This window comes from Coturnix japonica, chromosome 15 (genome assembly GCF_054131305.1).
Source record: "Coturnix japonica strain WE chromosome 15, WE-NBRP24, whole genome shotgun sequence".
Taxonomy (NCBI): domain Eukaryota; kingdom Metazoa; phylum Chordata; class Aves; order Galliformes; family Phasianidae; genus Coturnix; species Coturnix japonica.
In genome coordinates, this window is record NC_140677.1 from 6,935,136 (window position 1) to 6,959,128 (window position 23,993).

Genomic DNA, 23,993 nt, shown 5'->3' on the forward strand with positions numbered 1-23,993 from the left:
CTTTTTTGAAAAGGAAAAAAAAAAAAAATGGAAATAAGCAGGGAATATTTTAGAGGTTAAAAAAAAAAAAGTGTTTGAGAACAGGCGATCAGTACAGAAGTGGTTGTGTGTTGCTTTAGCTGCTTCCATGCTCCTTCATTTAGGAGCTGTGTGTTGAGCACCCACCCTAAAGATGCCCCATCCTCAGAAACCACCATGGGTCTGACCCAGAGCCCATCCAGGGTCAGTGCCAGTCCGGGTGCCCGGCTCTGCTTTCATTCTGAATCTCTCTCTGATGAAGGCAGAGTTCTTACATCATGCAAAGTGTGTTTCTTTCTGTGTGTGTGTGTGTGTGTATGTGCGTGGTTTATTTTTGGGAAGGAAAAAAAATAATAGTAATGAAATTCGGTGATGCCATTTGCATCCTAGACAGATGATGAGTTGCTCTGGCTAGCAGCTTAACCCTATTATGCAATGCTGGGACTGTGACATTATTAAATAATACTAATTAATCAAATAATAACTCTCTCATATAGCTGCGTAGTCAGTGTGAATGAAATCTCCCTGTTAAAGGATAGGGCGTAGAGGGAAAGGCAGTGGGAACTGCAGCCCTGCACCCACAGCGGCGGTGTCATGGGGTGTTGGGGCAGAGGGGGGGTCTGTAGGGCTGGAAAAGGTGTATAGCTGCTTATTTAGTGAGTTTGTGATGGGGGGACCCCACGCACAGGAGTGAGGTTTTTAGAGAAGAAATACTATTTTTAAAAGGGAAAAAAAAAAAAAAAGATTTTGAGGTTTCTGGGGATTTATATCAACTGGTTGGCACTTCTTTACTTGAGCTCTGTGGATTGAATGTGGAGATTAATAGAGCTTTGGCTGATGCTCCCATGGGGACCGACTGCCCCAATACTACTGAGCACTGTGAGAGCAGCGGATGGGGCCCAGGGGATTCTCACATCCCAAAGTCTCACCTGTGCAGAGAAGTTCAATTTGCACAACACCGCCTGTTGCCAAAATGTAGATTTATCTCCTCAAAGAAAAGACAGATGAATTTGAGGGAAAATTACCTTTCTAATGCCAAAAAGAGGGCTGCCCAGAGACCCCTCAGAGCTTTGCATTTGTGTTCTGTAGAGCTATATGAAATATGTGCCCTTCGGTGTGGTTTCACATACCTAAATAGTGTGTGTACATAAGGAATCCCGTGTGATGGAAGAGCAACCCAAGGATCTGCCTGGTTGAGCAGCAGGAAGGGAGCTCTCGGGTTCCTCTTTGCAGATCCCGTTGTGTTGTTTCATGGTCTTTGGCAATAGCGAGAGAGCATCTGATCTATACAATATTGGTGCGTATCCAATTGTTGGTGAACATCAGAAGTTTTGAAACACGGTTGTGAGAGAGAAATATCAGCTTAAAGCCTGAAAGGCTAAAAAGCGGCGAGCCCCACACGTAAATGCCATTATGCACTTAATGAGGCAGGGCTTAAAAAAATCAGCCACACAAGTTGGTTTTATCAAAGAAAATGTATAAATAACAACCAGTGATTCAAACCGCCTCACAAAGGGAGTAGCGGGGAAGGGAAGCGAGCACTTCACTTGTGGCATTCAGATAATAGTATTTACTACACTAATCTTTTTGGCTTAGCAATTGACAATCAATATATGATTATCAACAAGCGCTAACGCAAACAAAAAGCTTCCATTCCTTTTCTAACCGCGTCCCATCGGTCCCTTAAATTTAATTAAAAGCGGACAGCCCTCCTTGCCGTACAAATTAGAGCTAAAATCATATTAAATATTTGTTCTGCAGGGAAACAAAAGTGTCAGCTTGTGCTGCCGGCTTTGGCTGCTTTTTTTTTTCCCCCCCTTCTTCCCTTTTTTAACACAGAGGGGGAAAAAAAAAATCCCAGCTCCTCAAAGTTAAAATAAAGTCTCTCTCCCTCCCCGTCTCCCAAGACTACTGTCTATAACATGTTGTTCCTTATAGAAAGTGGGATATGGTGGCATTTGCTTGATTAACTTGCTCGACAAAAGTGACAGCTGCTGTGGGTGCATGTAGCTAAGCTGCACAGCGCAGTTCCGCCTTTGTACATCTGTCAGCAAAAAAGGAGGAATAAAGAGTGAAAAGAGACAAATTGGTCCCAAAAGGCAATCCATTCAACTCAGGAGGTTTGCTCTATTCAAGCACTCGCTGGGAATCTCAAGTGCTAGGTAGCTTATTCAATTTCATTCATTCTTTAGAATGAGCCCACAAGTGTTTAATTTCTTATTCTGTTGAATAAAAAAGGGGGAGCTTTTTTTTTCTTTCTTTTTTTTTTTTTTTATTGGAAGCATTAATTGTAAGACTAGCTGATCAATGCCTGCGATATTAACTCATTGCGTGGTTTCTGTTGGCTGTGTGCTCGTGGCCCCACGGCCGTGCCAAGCCAACAGCTCTGCTCTGGGGTTCTGGGTGCACCCACAGCATCCTGCAGGGTCCCCAAGCCTTCGTCTTGCATGACGTGGTGGAACTGCGTGGCAGCACTGCCACCCCTTTGTTTGTGGTGCTGCCTGTGGCCTCAAAGCCAGGATGCTCTGAGACAGGGTGAATTTGATTCTCTGTGCTGGAGGAGGGTCTGTGGGCAAAATGTTGGCCTGGAGGAGTGGGTAGAGGGGTCCCCTTGCCAGCAGCATGCGACGATGCACAGAGAATGACTTTTGTTGAGTAGAGAGAAGAGAATCACAGGATCATGGAATGGATTGGGTTGGAAGGGAAATTAAAACCCACCCAGCTCCAACCCCGTGCCATGGGCTGGCTGCCCCTCACCAGCTTAGGCTGCCTAGGACCCCATCCATGGCCTTGAGCACCTCCAGGGATGGGACAGAGAAGTTTATGAACAAATGTATTGGAGACTGCTGTGTGGGCAGGTCTGTGTTCTATCTGTGCCATCCTTGAGCCAATATGGAAGGATGACGGCTATGTGCGTGGGGCCATGCTGGTGGCACCAGCTCTCCAACCCTGTTAGTGCAGGGCTGGGACAGGGCAGAGTGTTGGACCAGCCACCGCTCCATCCTGGCAGCATCGCAGCAGGTTTTGGAGCAGGTTCTCAAACCCAGGTTGTCTTCACTGCAGTGTGTGTTACAGCTTCCCAGAAACTTTCCTTTTATAAAGAAAAGAGTAGGAAACTCTGTTGGCTGTGAGTCTCTGCACTTCTTGCTTGCTGTCATCACCAAGTTTTTAGCATTGCAGTGACTGAGTGGGACCAACAGCCAAAAAGCCACTGAAGAAGGATGGAGAGGAATGGCCCAGTAGTCATACAAGCCCAGAGGGACATGTGTGGTCCTTCCACTGCTGCCATTGAGCAGCCTGGGCTGTGGGTGCACACAGTTGATCAGCTGTCATGAACTGTCAGCTGTAAGTCAGCTGAGCTGCTGGCCTATGGGATGGATGAAGGAGAAGGCACAAGGGGAAGGAGTTGGGAATTTCTAATCTATATATTATTTTTTCCTGGCTGATCCAGTTGCTTTGAGAGCAGAATTGTTCTTCCTTGGGGAAATAAGACCCAGCATCGCTCTCTCCTCCCCTTGCCGTACCCCTGGAACACCTTGAATTCAAGGCTTCATTTCAAAGCTGCCTTTCAGCATTGCAAAACAAGCCGGTGTCTCAGACAAAGAGAGGAGCCAGCCGGCGTTCGGGGTTTCCTTGTGCTGTGTGTGTCACAGTTTTAAATAGATTTGCCCTGCTTGGATTGGTTCTGGTTGGAAAGCAAGTACTGAAATGAGAGGTCATAGGGGAGAGTTACTATGGTAATTGAGTAGTATCACCAGTAGTTTTGCTCTTATGAGCATTAAAGCACATAATAATAGACAAACAACAGTGGTTAAAGCAAGCAGGTAGGATTACTATGTTCTTTTGTCGGAAGTATATAATGTCTCGTAGTCAGTTTTAAAGACTTCTCAACCCCCAAATCCACCCAGCAGTCACCTGCTGAGTAATTTTGTATGCCTAATCTCTAGCCCTTAACTACAAGCTTTCTGCTAATTTGAGGCAAATGGGTATTTTTGACACTAAATAGGGCAGTAAAGAATCCCTGACCTAGAAAAACTCCATTCCGAGGCACTGGGAGCAGAAAAATATTCTTTCAGCATCCTTGTGAGACCTTTGCAATGACATAAAATAGCTTTGACTACGCTGTGTTGCAGCCTTCGATTAATGGTTTGCAGAAACTTGCTGAACATCCCCACTACAACTTCCCCCATAAAACTTGTCACTTCAGATTGCCATCAGCCACCACAACAATAATCATTTCATGCCTATTGCTAATTGCAAGCACAGCTGAGGCTCAGCGGGGTGCTCTTGCACAGTCCCAGGCCTTTATACCAGCCTCAATCTGTTGTATGGCACTTGTTCACACACAAAAAAACTACCAGTAAAGGCAGAAAGAGGCAGAGTCACAGGTTCCTTGTAATCCCTCTGCTACCCTGCTGACAGCCCAGCCCTATAAGCATTCCTGGTTTTGTCCCGCTCTTTACAAAAGCTGAAGTGACCTTAAGCTACTAGTATGTAAGCTTTTGAATGAAGAATACAGCTCCTTCAGGTGCCTTAAGAAGCAGTGTTGCATCTGGCTTACGAGATTCTGTTTGCCGCACCCCTGGGGTGAGCTGCGGCTTCCTGTAACATGTAAAATATGAGTGTGAACTCAAGGTTCATGGCAAGGAACAGGAGGTCATGCTTCCATTCAGCTCACACCAAAGAGAACGGGGGTTTGCAGATGTTCCCGGCTATGTGTAATGACACCACCTCCCGGAAAGCAGGAGCCCAGCACGGGGTTCTTTTTTTTCCTTTCCTTGATGAAATGTGCCACACTCAGTGTGCTACTTGCAGATTTATTCATATCAATTTTTGCCATTTATATATTCAGAGACAAGCTCGCTATTTCGGCAACTTATTGATCATGCATTTGCATTCCAAAAAGAAGGAGAAAAAAAACCAGCGATCCGATGGCTGGGGCAGGTTGGGATGCACAGGCAGAGCTCACAGCCCTGCACTGCTTCTGCTGTTGGCCTGGAGCGTCCCAGCTGCTGTGATGCACCTGGCTGTAAGGGCTGCTGTGAACAGGAGGGGCCAACCCCAAAGCAGGGTTACGTTCCTGGCTGTGCAAATGGGACATCTGCTGGCTGTGACCAGGCTCTGGTGCCATCCTAAGGGCATTTGTTTGCATTTCCTCTGCTGTTACCCAGGAGCCATCCCTCACCCTGTGCCCCTTGGGCTGAGTGCAGGTATCTGTAGGGATGGCAGATACCATCTGTAACAAGGCGGGTGGCTGTGGGTTGAAGTTGGGCTCTGTGGACTCATAGAAGCATCACTTTTTAAAAGCCACAATGAGTTCTGAGAAACTCGTTTATACTTTGGTGCCTGGGAACGCATTGCAGCCCCCTGGGAAGGGCACGTTTGGGCTGTGCCTTCTGCACCTCATGCATAGGGACAAGCCCCAAGGAGCCCCATGTCCAGGAGGACATCAGAGCCCCCCGGTGTTGCACTCTTTTGTCTGAAATGATCTCGTTCCCATTCTGGAGCATTTGGCTTTGTTGTTGTTGTGTTTTTTCTAATAATATAATCATATGCAAATGTTATCCTCTTTGGAGGGTTAGTCATGAATCAGAGGGCTTGTGCTTCTTGTAGCGCATTAACACTAGTGATAGCTAAAGGGAACATTTAATTTATGGGCTAACTTATTTTTATGAATATGCAGGGCTTAAATTCAGCAGTTGGTGCGTGCTCTATGAAGTGACGTGACGGTTTTGTGTATCAAGATCAATGAATTACACTTTGTCTTTTTTTCACAAGGCAGAAAATCTTTGGAGTAACTCAGCTCTGAGGAGAGCTCCTTTCATGCCGCTGAGCAGTGTGCGAGGCTGAGCCCCCATGGGGTGGGATTCAGTTCTGTTCCCCATCTGTGCAGGTGTGTGTGGCACAGGACAGACGTGGCAGGACCTGCCTCTGTCCCGTTCCAGGGCTGCACGGAGCTGCATGTCACAACTGAGGCCCCATCTGGCACCGGGACCTTAGGGACAGCCAGCCACAGCCGACAGAGCTCCCTCTTTCCTCTCCAAATTAGCTTCATTCGTGCTCTCAGCGCTTGCCAGGTCCCCATCCTGGAGATGAAGAGCCAACAGAAGTCTCAGCCCCAAGCTGGCCCAGCAGGAAATCACTACTTGGCATATCTTTGGTGGCTCTTCCATCCCTTTATTTCCTCCCTTTTATTAAGGGATGCTGTAGAAATAGAAGTACTGTTAGAACAGTGTTTGTGGCAACAGGAGGTTAATGCTGTTTTTTGTTTTTTTTCACTATTACGATATATTCAGCTCCGTGTACAGACAAGGCAACAGTTCCTACACTGTACAGCTCTGAGCTGATGAGGCACAGTCTAAGCGCTATGCCATCAATCATAGAATAGCCCAAGTTGGAAGGGACCCATTAAGGATCAACGAGTCCAACTCAAGAAATACCATAAAGAGGGAAATCTCTTCCCCATGCAGGATGCCGGGTCCTGGTGGGGGATGGCAGCTACTGAGTGTGTTGTCTTCTGGTTTGATAACCCAAGCCCTCATTTTGGCTGCATTGTGCTCTTCTAGCTTTTATTTGCTGTGCTCAGCCTTGCATCAGCTCGTGCACGTGGCATGCAGACACTGACAGTGAGGAAAAGGTGCAGTGATGGGAGGAAATAATGCCTGAGTCAAACTGGTGTGAGGCTTTAGGTTAGTTAGGAAGAGGCTTCGTTGCCAACTAACTTGAATGGGGATCGATTGGGATTTTTATAATTTGATCTATGTTTTTTTTCCCTCTTTAGCTGGTTCTCGATAAATTCCCACAGTGCTGCAGTACAGGGTTTTGATCCATGCGTGTCTAAGAGTAAACAAGAGGACGGCTGCTGTGCACACAGAGCTGTGATGGTCCCTGGGTGCAGCCCATTTGGGAACCATCTGTGGTGATGAGCACACAGAGAGGTGCTGTGGTCCCCATCACACCTGGCCCAGCTTCTGTGCCTCTCAAGGGCTGTGCCAGCCCTGCTGTGTGGGGCACTGAGCTGCATCCTGCACTGCAGGGCTGGCAGGCTGCTGCCACGCAGCCGCAAGCCTTTCTCACAGGCAGGCAGCAAAATTTCAGCCCTTGGAGGGGCCCTGCAAGCTCAGCAGCTTGAAGCAAGCTCATTTGCTTGCTGCTTTGCCATCTTTCTTAACTGTGAGGCCAAAACCAAAGCATTTCCTGCGCTGCACCATCCCACCCTTGCCCTGCAGCTCCCCAGGGCTGCTCAAGGCGACATGTGAGCGGTAAGTACCTGAGTGTGGTCCTAAAGGCAGGGCTGTGCTCGCTGGGGCAGGGAACGGGTTAAAAACTGGACCGGGCCAAACTCCCACCACTGCTGCCAAGTCAAGTCAATGGCAAAATAGGATTACAGAAACCGCACGGCGTTGCTGGTGGCCGCTGCCCCCGCAAGTGAGATTTGCTGTGGTTGTTACTCCAAGTTAAAAGCTCGTGCATGGAAAATCTGTGTAAAAGAGGGTGCCTGTCTCCCCCAGAAGTCTGTCACATCCCATTAACGGGCTGGCGGTGGGGAAGGTTGGTCCCGCTGCGTGCTCGCTTGCAGGGCGCGGGTGCTGGAGAAATGCTGTCTCTCTTGCAGCAATGGTACACCAGCTCCATGAACGTCGTCTGCACCTGGCTGACGGACCGCATGGACCTGCAGCTGCACATCTACCAGCTGAAAACACTCATTAGGATAGTGAAGGTAACACCTGCTGTGCTTTCGTGAGCGCCTTGCTGCTGAAAGGGACGCGTGTGTGTACGCAGTGAGTTCTGATAGGGAAGCGGTGGCAGGTAGAAAATGCAGCCCTTCGTTCAGATGCATAAAATGAAGAAGTTTATCAGATGAATAAGCAGGAGCTTGAAGTGCACATGCATGCACAACTTGAGTGGAAGTAAGCTCAGAGTAGCCGCTTGCATGAGAAGAGGGAAAACAGTGCAATTCAGCCCTACCTGTACAAAAAGCACACTGACGCCGCTGCTCTCTGGTGCTCTCATGGGTTAAATCCAACCCAACCTCTTTTAACACTGTTTTCCTAGAAACACACAAGCCCGCCTATGGCTTGTGATTATCGTCAGAATGCAAATGAGGATTGTTCTCATAGCTAATTGAAGCTGTTTCTTTTACAATGGGTGTACATAATCAACTCTTAAGAGATCCCAAAGGTGAGATAACATACCCTGAAAGTAACGTTGTTTTTCTTGGAGTGCACGTGTGTGTGTACGTGTGTGTCTTGGGCTAAGGATAATTATTTCAGTGTGAAATCACAGTGGTTTACATAAAATAATAAGATCACAGAAGGGGGTAAATATATTTTTGATCATTTTAGGTTCTGTCTAATGCTTTTTTTTTTGTCTAGTATTTTATAATGTTTATGGTCTTGTGTGCAGTGAACACATTGAAGGCATGAATAAATTCAAACTGAGCAGTATTAGTGTGCTTTTCGTAACTGAAAACAACAGCACAGGCAAATGACTTCTCCTTGTCAGCTGGCTGAGGAAGGCTTTCTTCCTTGTGCTTTATTTATACCAGTATTGCTCTCAGAAGCAGCTACAACACATCCAAGAACTTAAGTGCATAGTAGGAAATAGTTTCCACGCAGAGCACAGAGCATAATGAATGGCACTCAGGGGCCAGAGTTTTATCTCACAGGGTCAAGAAGTTTTAAAACATAGATAGAAATGCAAGGAAATTAACCACAGTAATGAGGGAAGTACAGCTGACTGTGGAAATGCAACTCCAGCTTCGGGATAAGGTGAAGAGAGATTGAGGAATGCGTGCCGTGTGCTTATCTTTGTGTATGAACAGTTTTCTCTGGTATCCTGGACTTAGCTTATTTAAACTCAGTATTGTAGGCAAGATTACTTAATGCAGAGCAATCCAGGAACATGTAATCACATCTGCAGCTGTGGGCAGTAAGTGTTGTGAAGAAAAATAACTTTATAATAATTATGGGCAGCTGAATGCATCTGGAAGCCAGGACAGTTGCTCTGAGTAGCACTGTACTGCTTCTACATGCTTTTAGATGTGCCTTATGGAAACCTCCATCCCAGCCTCTTAGACAGGTGGCCCCAAAGCATGGGGACACGGGGACATGGGGGGCTCACTCCTGTGGCAAAGCTGGGGAGCCAAGGGCAGCCTGAGCTCTGTGCTGTCTCCTCCTCCCCTCACACCTCTCTCCTCTTCAGAAAACATACCGGGATTTCCGATTGCAAGGCGTGCTGGACTCCACCTTGAACAGCAAAACCTATGAGACCATTCGAAACCGGCTGACAGTAGAGGAGGCCACGGCGTCGGTCAGCGAGGGCGGAGGGCTGCAGGGGATCACCATGAAGGACAGCGATGAGGAGGACGAAGAGGACGACTAGGGCAGCTGTCCCGACGTCCGTGCATGTACCTCGTCCATAACTCAGTTAGCCACATTAGGAATTCTTCTGTCAGCTCTAAATGCCCATGAGAAGTTTACCAATACAAATGCCATGTTAGCTGTGTGGTAATAAGGTTAGCACCTCTCTTCGATTCATTGGTTTCCTGATTTCATATCTGTATGTTCATAAGCAATATGGAGCACCATTGTTTAATACTGTTAATGGAAAACTACATAGAAAACATACTAGGTGTGTCCCTGTTATAATTAAACAATGCTTCATTAACGTACTGTATATACATTGATGGTAAATTGTTGTGAAGATGAGTGAATCGAGTCCTTTCATTTCTTTGTTTCTCTTCTGTGGATGCCAACTGCTTAAAATTAATAAATAAATTACAAAACCAGCTTTGTTTTTAAAAGAAAAATGAGGCGATTACGAATGATTTTTTTTTTTGTTCTCTCTGTTCGTTTAAAAACCAGAAAACAAACAAACCCCGACAGCCGTTTGAATCATTCTGCATCCTTGTTAATATCCCAGGCTCTTCCCTTCAATATGCAGTTAACTCCATGAAGGCTACATCCCAAAGGATTAGTCATTCTAATTGCCACACCAGATTAATCCTATCATTATGGATATATCATGCCACATTACAAGTCCAAAGCAGTTCCTTTATGTTGACATTTGCTCCTCTAAATGTTACACTTTTGTTTAAATCTCAAATAACCGTCTATGTACAAAGACAACTTTAATTACAACCTTAGACTATACAAATGTGTTTATAACAATATATTGAATATTTATTTCAGTAGGTTGTAACCATAATTTACAACTCCTCTGTTTAACAATGGGTTTTATATATGTCATGTACATTGCATTTTGAGCAGTAACTGCATGTCCATCAGTCCCCCCTTCCAGAGCTTTTCTTTCTGTGTAAAATAGTGATAATCCATCTTGCTTTTTTTGCCTTATACAAGCCGACAGTTGTAAAAGTGTGAGAACTGTGGCTTCTCAATAAATAACTATTCAGATGTCCTAAGAATAAATTATGGAGTCTTTTTATGTCTGCCTTAGAAAAGAAATAAAAAAGAAATAACATAAGCTGAGATGTAAGAGCCCCCACCTCTCAGAATAAAGGCGTTTTCTTTTCTCATGGGTGTTTTTACAGTTTATTAATTTAGAAGATGGTTTCCCAGTTTATTCCCACAGGTCAGGGTGGGACCACGCTGTGTATTCCCAAGGTACGCGGGCATTTTGGCTGTCACCACCCCGGTTGTTTCCACCATTATCTGCACACTGCACCCTGTCACCTGTCTTTGGATGTCTAATTGATGGTCTGCTGTGGTACAGCCCACACAATTACACGGTCATTAGCCTTGCCCAACACTTACCTCACACAAATAGGCTTCAGTCTGTATCTTCTCCTAAAGAAGCCAATGGCAGCAGCCTGCAGGGCATTTACAAACACAGGACACACAGGCAGACTCCCAGCTGGAATTGAAAAGCAGACAAGAGAGAAGCAATAGAGCTGATGTCCTTCACCCTCAAAGGTGACAACCTGGGGAATGAGGACACTAATTCACCACCCACAAATAAACAGTGGGAATATGCTGGAGAGCATCCTGCCTGGCATAAGGAAGCATCAAACCAAAGCATCTTCCAGTGCCCAGGAGTCACAGACACACCCCAGACAATGCGAAGAGATGGATGTTGCTGGGTCCCAATTGAGGCCGCGGTGCCTTACAGTGCTGGGTTTTGGGTCCTTCTTCTCCAGTAGTAGAGTTTACCCAAAGCTCTGGAGGTTATCTGCTGCCCTACCTGGATCACCATGCCTGACACATCCAACACCCACCTGCCCACGGTGAGCTGTGTGCATCACCTCCTTGGGACAGGGACATCAGTGGGCTCTTCGCTCCTAGTGGATGTTGGCCATGCACAGTTAGCAGCACTTGCACGTGATAAGCCATGTGATGCACTATTGTAGAGAAGCTATGAACCCCTACTGTGACCCAACAGATCACTTAATGATTTTTGCCCACAGTGCAGACAGAGGGGAGAAGTACCTTGGGGACTACAGCCTTATAGACATATCTATCTATCTATTGTTAGGGACATGATTTAGTGGACACAGTAGTGATGACTTGGTGGTTGGACTATGTGATCTTAGAGGTCTTTCCCAACCTTAATTATTCTAAGATTCTGTCCTGACCTCTCTATGCTCAGAGCCTTGAAGCACGCTCTGAAACCTGCCTCAAGCCAAGTTCCTTTTGCGTATGCACACTCATGTCCTCCTCTTTCTTTTCTTCTCCTGCCCCAGATAATACTATGAATGGCTTCAGCTCCAAGAGGAGGCAATGGGAAGACCTTACTTGGGGTGGTCAACAGAGCAGTAGCAAAAAGCACCAGGGAAGATCCAAACTTGCAGCTCCACTCCCAGTCACACAGAGCAGAGTGAGAGAAGCAGCTTGGTTCTGCTCTGGAACAGGTCCCCCCCCCCATTTTTTTAATACATGAAATATTCACTGGGTGAAAACACAGCCCACTTCCACCTGCCACCTTTAAAAACAGTGAGCCCTGCTCAGTTTTTTGAATGAAGAGCGTGGGTGCAGCCTTCAGGAGCTGCTCCCTGCTGTGCATCACTCCACATAGGTGCTTCCCGGAGACGGCGGTGATGGACACGTCTCTGGGTTTCTGTCATCAGAAAGGATCCTGTGACAGCTTTTCACATGTCCTCAAACCCCAGCACAACAGCTCAGAGACTCTGCAATAACCCTGAGAATATGGGAGGCTTAATCACACGGCCACAACAAGGAAGCATCCAAACCGGGTTGGTGTTGTCTGAACAATGTAAGCCTGGGCTTAAAGCCCCCCATGGCCATCACTATGCTTTGGTTTGGCCTCTGGCTTCTGTAAGGCAAATCTGCAGCTTGGGCAGCACCTAATAAGGCTTTGCTGATGGATGGGAGCGCTCTGGCAAACCCAGCTAGGAAATGCAAAGGTCTGCTGCTTGTTTCACTTCAACCCATCGCTGCGACAGAACAAGATCCAACAGTCAAAGGACTTTCTGCCAGTACAACTGCACCTCGATGAAGAATCTGCCAGTACAGTTATGTCAATCAGTTTTGGGGAAAGAGGAAAACTTCATTCCTCTGCCAGCAAAATTTTAAATGATAGATCAGGCCAAAACTTCTCTCATATTTACAGAGAAGTCCAGCGAAAATATCCTTTGACAGACTTACTCAAAGCATGTGGCATGGAGACTGAAAATGCTATCAACTATTTGACTGACAAGTGTCAGCAGCTGTTCATCCAATTTGTTTTATATTTCAGCAACTAACAGATTCTTTCCCCTCTGCTGTAAAGCATGTCTCTTGGCCCAAAGGCATCTTAGAAATTGCTTTCCTGCCTCTCCAGTGACCAAAACGTCAAAAATATTAGAAGACAATTTGGTTTCAGAAGCAGAAATAGGCACGCAGCAAAGCAAGGATGATTTTGTCAGTGTTCAGTCTGGGTTCTTTTTTAAAAAGTCACAGCAAACCTAAGGCAAAAATTGCTCCTCTAAGCTTTAAGGAAAAAAAAAAATGCCAAAGCAAACAAAGCCCTCAGTAAATCAGCACAGGTTAAACCACAAAGGATAAAAGCACTGATAGAATGGCCAAACAGAACGCTACGCAGCTACATTCCACCCTCCACACTTAGTGAAGTTCAACACTATGACTGTCATCACCAGTTTTTGCTCAGAAAACTTCTCCATGGTGCCACGATCCAACACGGCCACCTCCATGTCAAGCTGAGGAGAGTCCCCCACACCACCCACAAAGCTCAGCCTCCTTCCTCTTAATGCCTTCAGGACCTTTCTGATGCCTGACTCTGCATAAGTTACAATTACTGAATTACAAGAGTAGTTATGATTACAACTGTGAACTTGTGTGGCTATAAAGCCGGTGTGTCACCTCTCTCCATTGAGCTGCATTCAGCGGTGTTCCCTTTATCCAAGTGCACGGAGGTTCCTGAGCTGAACACAGAGTGCTATTTTCTTCAGCTGTTCTACAAGATATATATTCCATTGCAAGTTGTAAATCTGCATTTGTTGTAACTATGCAAAATATGGGAGAAAAAAAGTGCAGAGATTATATGCAATCTGCCAGCAGAGTTGTGTGCCATGAGGAAAATGCCTCACAGGTCAAAACAAAGAAAAACACTGAGCAACAAATTAGTTGCAGGCGGTAGCTAATATGGAGATCAAAAGATTAAAATCAACATGCAACGATGAAATCACTGGAATAATAGGAGCACTTAAGAAGATTAAGTCAATAACAGAGTCCAGCAGTAAAAAAAAAAAAGATTTTGATTATACTGTAAAATTTGATATTGGGAGAGCAAAAGCAATTACAACCACGACATGCTTTGCTCTCCCCGCCTTAGACCATCTTGGCTCATTTCCTATGCAAGGAATACAGTTGTTGAAATAAACAGAAATGTTATGACTCGAGTGCTCGATTCAAAAACAAACCAGGTGGTCAGATCAGATTGGGGACCGACAAGAGGGGTCTGAGCAGAGAGGACTTGTTGCAGATCCTGGAGGACGCGACAGCTGGGGGGGAACAAAAGCTGTCCTGCTTAGGACTGTGTTCAGCTGATCCCAGGGGTACGGTCCAGGCTGTCAGAGCCTCCCATAGGGCACAAGAGCCACAGCCACCTTCAACAGGGACACAGCCAGCCAGCACACAGCCCAAAGAGAATGGGAAGGAACCGCTGATGGGTGGCTAAAGCTCACTGTGACACACCTGCCTTCAGTGGAACCAGCCAGTAGGGAGGGATGAGCCATTCTGGCTGTGGGATGTGGGCACCAGAAGTCCGAGATCCCCCCCGGGCACTGTGATGCTCTGCATTGTGCTAGGAGCTGGAGCAGCTCTCGGTGCCACACAGCTGATGGCTCACCCATGTTCCTCTACATTCAGCATCACTAGCCCCACCGCCACCCCCAACTCCATAATCACAACCTTGGCTCATAATTAAATCAAACAAATAAACTACTGGGCATTTTCATGGAATTTGTGGGTGTTCTTGAGCATTTGGGAAATACTCAGGCCACACGCTGAAGTTCTTCCCTGCAATGAGCAGGTCTGGAGCTCCATTTTGAGCTGCTGGGGGGACATTTCAGTGGTTCTTTCAGCTCACATCCTGCAGGGCTGAAATCACACAGACACAAAAAGAGATCCTTGATGCAAAGGGTTGCAAAGCAACAGCTCCACCTCCCAGCTACCATCAGCCTAAGCAAAGGCAAATGTAGATATTGACCAACATGACCCATAGTACAGCCAGTTGGACAACACTGAGTGGGGAGCTGAAAAATGACTGCAGGAATGGCAGCTGTAATTGGCTTTGGAAAGGTTCTCCCTCCAATTGCTTTGGGTTTTTTTTTGCCTTTGAAAAGCACGGAATTTTGAAAATGAGATGTTTTTCTCCCTCATTAAGAAGGGAATCATTCAGAACACGTGGGGGTTGTCCCACTTATCTCTTTTTTTTTTGGCCATCCTTCTTTCAAGTGAAAAGGGGAAGGAATGGAAACACAAAACAGGAGTGGGCTTCTACCCATTCTCGCTGCTTCTTGCTCCTTTTTCCTGAGATGTTTTCAGTAGGAAAGTGAGAACAAGGCCATCCCCCCATTATATTCTTCTTCTCTACTTCCTCCCACCTTTTATCCTAAATAGCAAATAAGGGGGAAAAAAAAAAAGAAAAAAAAAAAAAGAAGAAAAAGAAAATTTTAAAGCTCCCACTCTTTCAGAATGAAAAAGTACCACATTTCAAAACACTGGGAAGGGACATGTTTCAGTTTCAGTTTTCAGAGATGAAATAGAGCATTGACCCACTACTGCAAATGTGGGAATGACTCTTTGGAGCAGTAAGGGTGGCCACCACCCTACGGCATCTTGTTCCTTCCCTCGTTGGCCAGGTGAGCTCCTGGCATGGGGAAGATGCCACTGACTCCTTGAGCACAGCAGTCCAGCAGAGGGACCTTCACCCACGGTGCTACCACTCCTCACAGCAGCGTTTGGGGCACAGAGCCCGGTCAGGATTGAGCCGTTCGTAACCATTCCTGTTGACAGCAAACTAGAATAGGTTCTGGCTCACACTCCCTGAGCTACGGAAGGAGGAATGAGCAGAGAAAGGAGTTCATTCAACTGCTTCTGTTTGGCAGCTCTGCAGGACTCTCAGCATGCACAGAAAGGGATGTGGCAAGTGGGGAGGTGCCATTTTTAGAATTACATAAGCCGCTCTGATTGCCATCAGGGTAGTCTACATGCAGTTGGTGCCATGGTGTCTTACCAATCACTCTGCACTGGGGCTGCCGCAGATTGAGGAGCAGGTCAGGTACCAGCTCCTCCAATTAGATACAGGTTAAAAATACCAGTGCTTCTGTGCCATCACTGCCAAAGGCAACCAGCCGCTGTGCTCCCAAAATCCCATTCTGCTTGCTCTGGGACCCACTCAAGCCCCAAAACCCAGTTACACTATGCTGAGTTGCAAAGGGGCAAGCAGTCAAACAGGTAAAAGTGCATCCACACCCATCTCAGCCTTTGTTCTCTGCATATCCCCATTGGTGTCTCACTAATTTGTCCGAAAAGAGTCTGTCTCCAAGCACTGCAAAAGGAACTCCAGATAAACACCTTGGGCCATCCCTGGGCAGCGCCTGGAGGCTACAGCTGCTGCACTGCTCAGAGAGCAGCACCACAGCCCTGCTCCCCTGCAGCCCAGCACCACCCTTGGCCCTGCACTGCTACACCTGGCACAAAGCCACCAAGTCTCAAAGCCACAAAGTCTCAAAGCCACAAAGATGCAGAGATATGGAACTACAAAGCCATGGAGCCACTTCAGAAGCTGCCTCTTGACTGGCAAAGGTAGCCCCATCCTAATTGAGAACCAAGAGCTGGCCGTATGATTTCACAGAATGAATGCTTGGACTAATTTTCCATAAATCCTCATATTCAAGGATCTTTTACTAGCTACTCCTCAGCTTTTCCTTGAGCTTCACATCTTGCACTGACAGCAAAGATGTGCCATAGATCTGAAACTACAGATAAATTTACCTTTCCAAAGATCTTCCCTGACAGACTGCATTTTGCAGAGAGAGTACAGGAATAATCCCAAAACTTAGCTGTGAAAAGCTGAAAACTGACCAACTTTGTCAGAGCACAACTATACCACAGTAGGAACATTTTCTACCCTGATTGGAATGAAGAAAAAGAGCAAAAGTAATTCGGAGTGATCCACATGGTAATCTTTATCCATTGTACCGCAAAATGATGATGTAAAAAAGCAAAGGTTCTATAGATGGATAAAGAGGAAGAAAAGATCAAGGATCAATACATTTAATAGGCAAAGATACGTAAAAAAAACAACAACAAAGTGACTATAAATCTAACCTACATGGGCAAGGTGACTCTTGAGTAGGAATATGGCCCTGTGTGCACAACATGGGCTTCACCTGGTAGCGAAAATAAGGTGATGACAGCAGGAGCAGATTTGGACCCTGAGTGGGTTTTAAAAGACTGCTCTGCATGGAGTGGCCTCACCTTGATCACCATGCATCATTTGGGCACCACAAAATAAGAACATCAAACAATCACAGAAAGCCCAGTGGAGGGCTACAGAGATGGAGAAGGGCCTGGAGGTAAGACTGTATGAGTGGCTGAGGTCCTTTGGTTCACTCAGCCCAGAGAAGAAGGGGCTGAGGGGGGGGGTCTTGTGGCAGCCTGCAGCCCCCTCATGGCTGCAGGGAGAGCTGGAGCTGGGCTCTGCTCTCTGGAGACAGCAGCAGAGCAAAGGGAACAGCATGGAGCTGCATCAGGGGAGGGTAAAGTGAGGGCTAGGGAAAGGTTGTTCACCAGAGGGCAGTGGGCATGAAAGGGGCTTCCCAGAGCACTGGGCACAGCACCAACATGCTGGAGTTCAGGGAGGTTGGGCACGGTGCTCAGCCACGGCGACTGGGGCAATCCCATGTAGGGCCTGGAGTTGGACTCAGTGCTCCTTGCACCTCGGGGTAATCTAGGATCCGATGATTCTGTTCTAATTGCCTGGGCTGGCATCTCAGAGGGGTGCCTTTCACCTTCTGCTATTAAAAAAAGAAAAGTCAAAAAAGAAAGAAGCATTGAAAACATACGTACACTTATGTGTATATACACACCTAAAGCAATGCAGAGCAGGAATCAAAGCCACCATTTCTGAAAGCCATCAAAACGTAACACTAACAACTTCGGGCAGCTTCCGCTGCGGAGTTTAAGCAGCTGCCACGTTAAATAACGAGGAGGATCCCAGGTTATCTCCCAGTGGAGCAGAACGCGGCCGTACAGGAGGGGTCGGACCGCGGGATGCCGGGCGGCCGTCGGGGGCGGTGGGACGCGATCCCTTCGTTCGGTTGCTGAAGGCGGTGGGGACACGGCTGGTGGATTTCGATGTCAGAGCCCGAGGAGCTTTTGGGGCCGGGGCTGCGGGGTGAGGCTGCTCCCAGCGTGAAAACTGGCGTTGGGTTAAAAAGGGAAGGAAAGGCTTAGAGGTTTGGGCACGGAGTCGGGCCGCTCTGTCTGGCCGGGCACCGGGAGTCGTTTTTTCTCGAGAGGCAAACACAGAAATAAAAATAATAATAATAACAATAATAAACGTAAATAATAACTGTAAATAAATACGTGCGTTGTGAACGGCTTTGCGGGGCGCATTCCCAGAGGGAAAACAACAACAACAACAACAAACAAACCCCCTCAAACCATTTCTCTCCTCCTAACGTCGGGGTGAGGGATGAAGCCTCCGACGTGGAGCAGCCGGCACGGAGAGGCAGAACGAGGTTTGAACCCCGCATCCCAGCCACCGTGCGGCCCTTCCCGGCCCCCCAGAGCCGCTGACACCGGCCGGAGCTCGCCGTGCAGAGGACGAAGGCGCGGCGGTGGGCAGGGCACCGTGACTGGGGCAGCTGTATCAAAGTCAGTCATTTTTAATACGCTTGCCGGAACAGCAGAAGTCGAATCGATAGAGACAGCCTCCAGCTGTGCCTAAACCCGCGATTTCAATTAAAATACTGAGCTTCGATGCTTGGGTCTTAACCGCGATCCCAAAGCCCGGCCGCACAAGGCATGCGGCACCCGGGCACGTCGCAGAGGTACGGCCCGGGCCGGCCCCGGGCTCGGCGGGGGCTCCGTTGGGGCTTCCTCCGGGGCCGTGGGAAGGAGGCGGCCCCGGGGCTGCCGCTCAGGGTCCCCGCCGCGGCTCCTCGCTCCCGGGGAGCCCCGAGGCCTGCGGGTCCCGCTGCCCCGGGCAGGGCGGGGTGCGTAGCGGAGAACCGGGGGGACGGACCGGAGAGCACCGGGGAACGACGGCCCGGGAAGGGCGAGGGCGGCGAGGGGAAGCTGGCAGAGAGCTCCCGGCCTCGGCTCCGCAGCCCTCTTTTATCCTGCCCGAAATCATCTCGTTTACAGAAAATATTTGTTTGCACTATTAGTTGGTACTGGAGTTAATTACTCAACGTGTGAGCGGGGAGTAATATGGATAAAAGCAGCCCCAGTGTTTATTGTGTGGGTGAGCTGTTGAGCGGTGCTTGAATAAACTGCAATTAGGGTTAGATAGAGATTAATTAACATGTGAGTGGCAAGGTGTAAAATAGTTCCCAACCCTCCACTCAGTATAATCTGCAGGCGAGGAAAAGAAGTTTGTGGAGGCTAATTAAATACTTTGCTGAAGCCGACGAGCCCCGGCAGCGAGCGGAGCCCCGCCGCCTCCTGCCCGCCGCCCGGCTCGGGGCTCGCCCGCAGCCAAACATCGGGAGTGGATCGTCCCAAGAAGCGGGATGGTTCTCTCCATCCCTTACAACAACCGCTAGGGCTGGGACGTCGGCTCCGGGGACGCAGACAACCGATGCTGCAGATGCGGGATGACCCCTCGATGCCGGCGGTCCCCCCCCCAGCCCGGGGCACAACGCTCCGCTCCACCCGCCGGGAGCCTACGGGCCGCCTCCGCTTTCAAAGTTTGTTTCTGCAGCGAGTTGTGGTTCGCAGGTGAAAAAGCCGACTGCAAACAGCCGCCAGCGAGCTGCCCCGGAGGGGAGAGGAGGCGCGGCTTTGTCAGAGCCGCACGAAACTGCCGAATCCCTCCAAACTTTCTTAGGAGTGCGAGGGAGGCGGAAAAAAAAAATAATTATATATATATATTTATATATGTATAAGTTTATATATATATATGAGTCTTTTCATTGCTTGCTTTACCCTTAGCCAGGCTCAATCTAAACCCCTCGCTCAACCTCCCCCCCTCCCCATCCCTCCCCCCGGCTAATCCTCCCCTTTATTTTAGAAACACACAAAACCAGGTTCCACGCAGCGCTATAGTGGCTCCCAGTGAAAGAGAATGGAGCGCTGTGAATCGCTGGGGGAGAATCGCTCGGGCTGAATGGCCCCGAGAGGGTCCGCCAGGGCCGGGCCCCTTCCCCCAGGTGGGCTCCCCAGCTCCGCTCCTCACACCGCGGCGTTCTGCAAACCCTCCCCTCCCGCCCCCAACTCCTTCTAATTAGAGAAGAAGGGAAGGAAGGAAGCCCGGCACCCGGCCGCAATAATGTCGTGCATTTGGAAAGGGGGGAGCGGGAGGGGGGCAAGAAAATGATTAAAAGGGAAAGGGAGATGCACCCGCTTGCACGCCCAGGGATGCGGGCGTCTCTCGGAGTGAGCGTTTGCAAAGCTCCCGTTCGCAGCGCTTGGCCGCTTTTCTCTTTTTGCCCCTTTTTACTTTTCCCTTTTTTTCTTCTCTCTTTTTTTTTCTTAAAGCAGCACAAACCCAACCCCGGAGTCGACCCCCTCCGCGTTTATTTAAGGCTAATCACCAGCCACTCTGCGAGGAGGTGGGGGGGGGGGGGGGAGTGGAATTAAACTTAGTTTAATTAACATTAATACACCGTCCTAATTAATGGGTTGGCTATTAATTTATACATGCTGGGGAGGCTCGCAGATAAGTGACAATTTATTAATTATCTTCCAGCTCGGTTGCAACGGAGCTGATTGCAGATGGGTTGCCAAAATAACTCGAGCACGGTTGCGTGGTAGTCGCTGTAGGGGAAAAAAAAAATCATTCTCCCCCTTCTTTAAAAAAATAAATAAATAAAATGAAAAGCAAAAAATCCTCACGCTCACTCCGAGCGGCTCCTCTATAACCCCAGCGAGAACTGGAGCACTCTTTTCCACCCAACTTGTGAATCGCACTTGCCTTCTAATTTGCCACATGCAAAACGATTCCTCTGCTTTGCAAGTTGCTTTTTAAGAAGGGAGAGAGAGAGAGAGAGGGGGAAAAAAAACCCAGCTCGCACACGAGCGATTTGAGCGTCTTAAACTGGAAGGAAATCGTGCGTGGAGGAGGGGGGGGGGTTCTCTTCCTCTCCCTGCCCCAACCCACCGCGCTCCAGCCCGGCGCCTGGGCTCGGGGAAGATCCATGGTGGCATCCCCATGTCATCGTGCTCCAAGTGACTTCATGTGATGTCAGCTTTAAATGTACGAGGCGGTGAGCTGACGCTCGGGAAGATGTTTGCTATCAAAATGTGACTGCGGCCGCACCGCGCTGCTTGGATGCGTCTCGTCGGAACCGGGCTAAGGTAAGGGGTACCGAGGCAGCTCCGCGCCCCGTCGGTGTGGCTGGGCAGGGCGGCAGGGGCTGGGGGAGCTTCTTCTGTCTTTCCCCCCCCCCTACACCCCCCTATTAAATACTAACAAGGTCTAGCTCGCATGTTACTTTAGCGTGTTCCGCTTAATGAGCAGTAATCTGGTACCCTACGTGCCATTGTTCTTGGATATGTTCATTTGAATGTAAATAGGGAGGGGGTGCCGGTGGGGGGGGGGAGGGGGGGTAAGTGTGTGGGGGGGGAAGAGAACAAGGTGCTTATTAAATTGATTTGTCTCCTGGCTTTTCTGGAATGCAGAGCCGAGCGCAGGAGCGAGCGGCCGCTCAGCCCAAGTTCCCGCACGGCGCAGAGCCATGGCGAGCTCGGGGTCGCTGGAGACGGTCATGCCTTCCCCCTGCCCCCGGCACGACGGCCGGGCCGCCGCCGCTAACCCGTCCAAGAGCCTGGCCTTCTCCATCGAGCGCATCATGGCCAAGACGTCGGAGCCCAAAGCAGCCTTCGAGCAGCGGCACAGCGGCCCGGGGCCGGAGCCGGAGGCGGGCAAGAAGCCGCTCAGCCTGTGCTCGCCGCTGCCCTGCGTGATCCCCATCCCTCCGCTGGGCTACGAGGTGCCCTCCAAGACTCTCCTCAACTACTCGGAGCTGTGGAAGAGCGGCCTGCGGGGCGCCGGGGGGCTCTGCAAAGCCAACTGTGGCGTGTGCTGCAAGGCAGAGCTCGCCCTGGGCCAGCCCAGCGGGCGGCTCATCAAGCCGCAGGTCATCCACCAGGCGGGAGCGGTGCCGGCAGCCCCCCGCTCCCTCTATTACTTCAACTACCTGGATGCCGCCTACCACCCGGCCGACCTGCTGCACGGACAGCTCTTCCCCGCCGGCCTCCTGGGTCCCCCGCCGCCGGGGGGACTCTCGGCTCACCAGAAGCTTTTCCTGCTGGAGAACGCCAAGCTGGCGGGGCTGGCGGCCGAGAAGCTGCCCCCGCCGCCGCCCTTCGCGCACAAGGAGCGGCTACCGGGTCACCTGGACCAGGTGATGAAGGAGGCGGCGGCAGCGGAGCGCGGCGGCCCCCCCAAGGGCCACGCGAAGCTGGGGGGGGGCGGCGGCGGAACGGCGGAGGGCAAACCCAAGAACTTCACCTGCGAGGTGTGCGGCAAGGTAAGGGGGGAACGGGGCTGCGGGACGGGCCGGAGCGTGCGGGAGCGGCCCCGCCGCGTCTCACCGCTGCTTCCTCGCAGGTGTTCAACGCGCACTACAACCTCACCCGGCACATGCCGGTGCACACGGGGGCTCGGCCGTTCGTGTGTAAGGTCTGCGGGAAGGGCTTCCGCCAAGCCAGCACCCTGTGCCGGCACAAAATCATTCACACGCAGGTAGGTGGGAAGGTGAGGGGCGTTATGGGGTAGGGGGCGGCTTCTTCCCGCAGCCCCTAACGGGCCTCTCGTTTCCCCTCCACCCCCCCCCTTCCCCGCGCAGGAGAAGCCCCACAAGTGCAACCAGTGTGGGAAGGCGTTCAACAGGAGCTCCACGCTCAACACCCACATCCGCATCCACGCCGGCTACAAACCCTTCGTCTGCGAGTTCTGCGGCAAGGGCTTCCACCAGAAAGGTGAGCAGGGCCGGGCCGGGTCGGGGGGGGCTCCGTCATCATTAGCGGGGATTTAACGGGCCCTGCCCGGCTGCGGGAACGGGGGGTGCGGGGCCGACCCACCGCCGCCTCTCCCAATTACTCTCCTAAGCCCGGCCGCAGCGCGGGGACCGCTGCCGGGGCTCCCGAAATGCTTTTTAAATGAGAGGTGCGGGGCCGCGGGCCTAATCCCGGGCGCTCTTCATTTGTCGCGGGTCACCGGGCTGACCCTGCCCTCATTTGTGCCCCGGCGATGACGCGGAGCAGCTCTGACAGCAGGACGGGGCTCAGGGGTTCACTTCCTGCCCCCCTCACCTGGCACCCTCGGTAACCCCCCTTCCCACCTTCCTCCTCCCTCGCAGGCAACTACAAGAACCACAAGCTGACCCACAGCGGAGAGAAGCAGTACAAGTGCACCATTTGCAACAAAGCCTTCCACCAGATCTATAACTTGACTTTCCACATGCACACCCACAACGACAAGAAGCCCTTCACGTGCGTCACTTGCGGCAAAGGATTTTGCAGAAACTTTGATTTAAAGAAGCACGTCCGAAAGTTGCACGACAGCGTTTCCAGTGCTCCTCCTCCTCCTCCACCGCCCCGGGACCCAACGCGCAGCGGGCAGAGCTAAGGGCCAGCACAGCTAATGGCCGGCACGGCTCCCGGACCGCCGCTATCCATCCCAACTGCAGCCTTCGCTTCTCTGTCTCTTCCCCAACGAGCTCAGCCGTCGGTAGCAAGCGACCCCGAGCTGCAGCTGTATATAAGAGGAATCCTATTTAACGGTGCTGCGGGCCAAGAGGGGCCGGGCCGGCTGCCCCCCTCCCTTCCCCCCCCCCTCCAGCCAGGACAGCGCTCTTTATACGTGTCTGTAAATCTCCATTTTAAATGTACGCTCGAATAAGTGAGGAATATATATATATTATATATATATAATCTATCATGGGACAATAAACCGGCCCTTCGTAGGTGTCTCATTTCCCACTCCGGCCCTGAGCCGGGCGGAGCGGCACTGCCCGGCCCCATAGGGATGCGGTGTGCGGGGCCCGGAGGAGCCCGAGTGAGGGCTGCAGGGCAGGAGGGGGCCGGGCGGGGCCGCCCCCGGGAGAGGGGCTCGGAGGGGGCCCGCAGTTTTCCGGTGCCCGCAGCTTTCCGGTGCCGCTCTCGTTCCGGCGCTATTCGGCCGCTCCTCGGTGCCGCTCCCCGCATGCAGATGAAGTGATCTCACGCTCGCTTTCCGAGTAATGACCCAAATTAAGAGAGAAAACACAGACCCTTCAAACCGCATTACATTAATCTAATCACTCCCAGCAGGCCTCAGAA

The 23,993-nt window shown here is 50.1% G+C and overlaps 2 protein-coding genes and 1 long non-coding RNA gene across 27 annotated transcripts in view; 2 read left to right on the top strand and 1 right to left on the bottom strand.

Moving 5' to 3' along the window:
* Positions 1-10,555, top strand: part of CADPS (calcium dependent secretion activator) — a 169,058-nt gene extending 158,503 nt beyond the window's left edge. For all 24 annotated transcript variants that reach the window (XM_085516302.1, XM_085516303.1, XM_085516309.1 and 21 more), the window contains 2 exons: positions 7,634-7,738; positions 9,223-10,555. In XM_085516302.1, the coding sequence (XP_085372428.1) occupies positions 7,634-7,738; positions 9,223-9,402 (285 nt within the window). In that variant the 3' untranslated portion in view covers positions 9,403-10,555. The remainder of the gene's footprint in view (positions 1-7,633; positions 7,739-9,222) is intronic.
* Positions 9,354-17,472, bottom strand: LOC116654027 (uncharacterized). Its single transcript, XR_004308838.2, has 3 exons — positions 17,346-17,472; positions 10,794-10,893; positions 9,354-9,477 (listed from the first exon to the last, which is right to left on the bottom strand). It is a non-coding gene; the product is annotated as an uncharacterized LOC116654027 (long non-coding RNA).
* A 3,323-nt stretch (positions 17,473-20,795) lies between these two features.
* Positions 20,796-23,625, top strand: FEZF2 (FEZ family zinc finger 2). Of its 2 annotated transcripts, none has more exons than XM_015875156.3 (5): positions 20,796-21,026; positions 21,351-22,201; positions 22,282-22,416; positions 22,520-22,652; positions 23,033-23,625. In XM_015875156.3, exons 2-5 carry the CDS (start codon positions 21,407-21,409, stop codon positions 23,299-23,301), a joined length of 1,332 nt encoding a protein of 443 aa, XP_015730642.2. In that variant the 5' UTR covers positions 20,796-21,026; positions 21,351-21,406; the 3' UTR covers positions 23,302-23,625. The 2 variants fall into 2 exon arrangements, with proteins under 2 accessions (XP_015730642.2, XP_085372451.1); XM_085516325.1 differs by lacking the exon at positions 20,796-21,026 and adding an exon at positions 21,125-21,237.
* The last annotated feature ends 368 nt before the right edge of the window (positions 23,626-23,993 follow it).

Coding starts and splice junctions, on each gene's coding strand:
- FEZF2 (XM_015875156.3), top strand. CDS start 21,407: ATGGCGAGCTCGGGGTCGCTGGAGACGGTCATGCCTTCCCCCTGCCCC. Junction 22,202..22,281: donor CCTGCGAGGTGTGCGGCAAG/GTAAGGGGGGAA, acceptor GCTTCCTCGCAG/GTGTTCAACGCGCACTACAA. Junction 22,653..23,032: donor CAAGGGCTTCCACCAGAAAG/GTGAGCAGGGCC, acceptor CCTCCCTCGCAG/GCAACTACAAGAACCACAAG.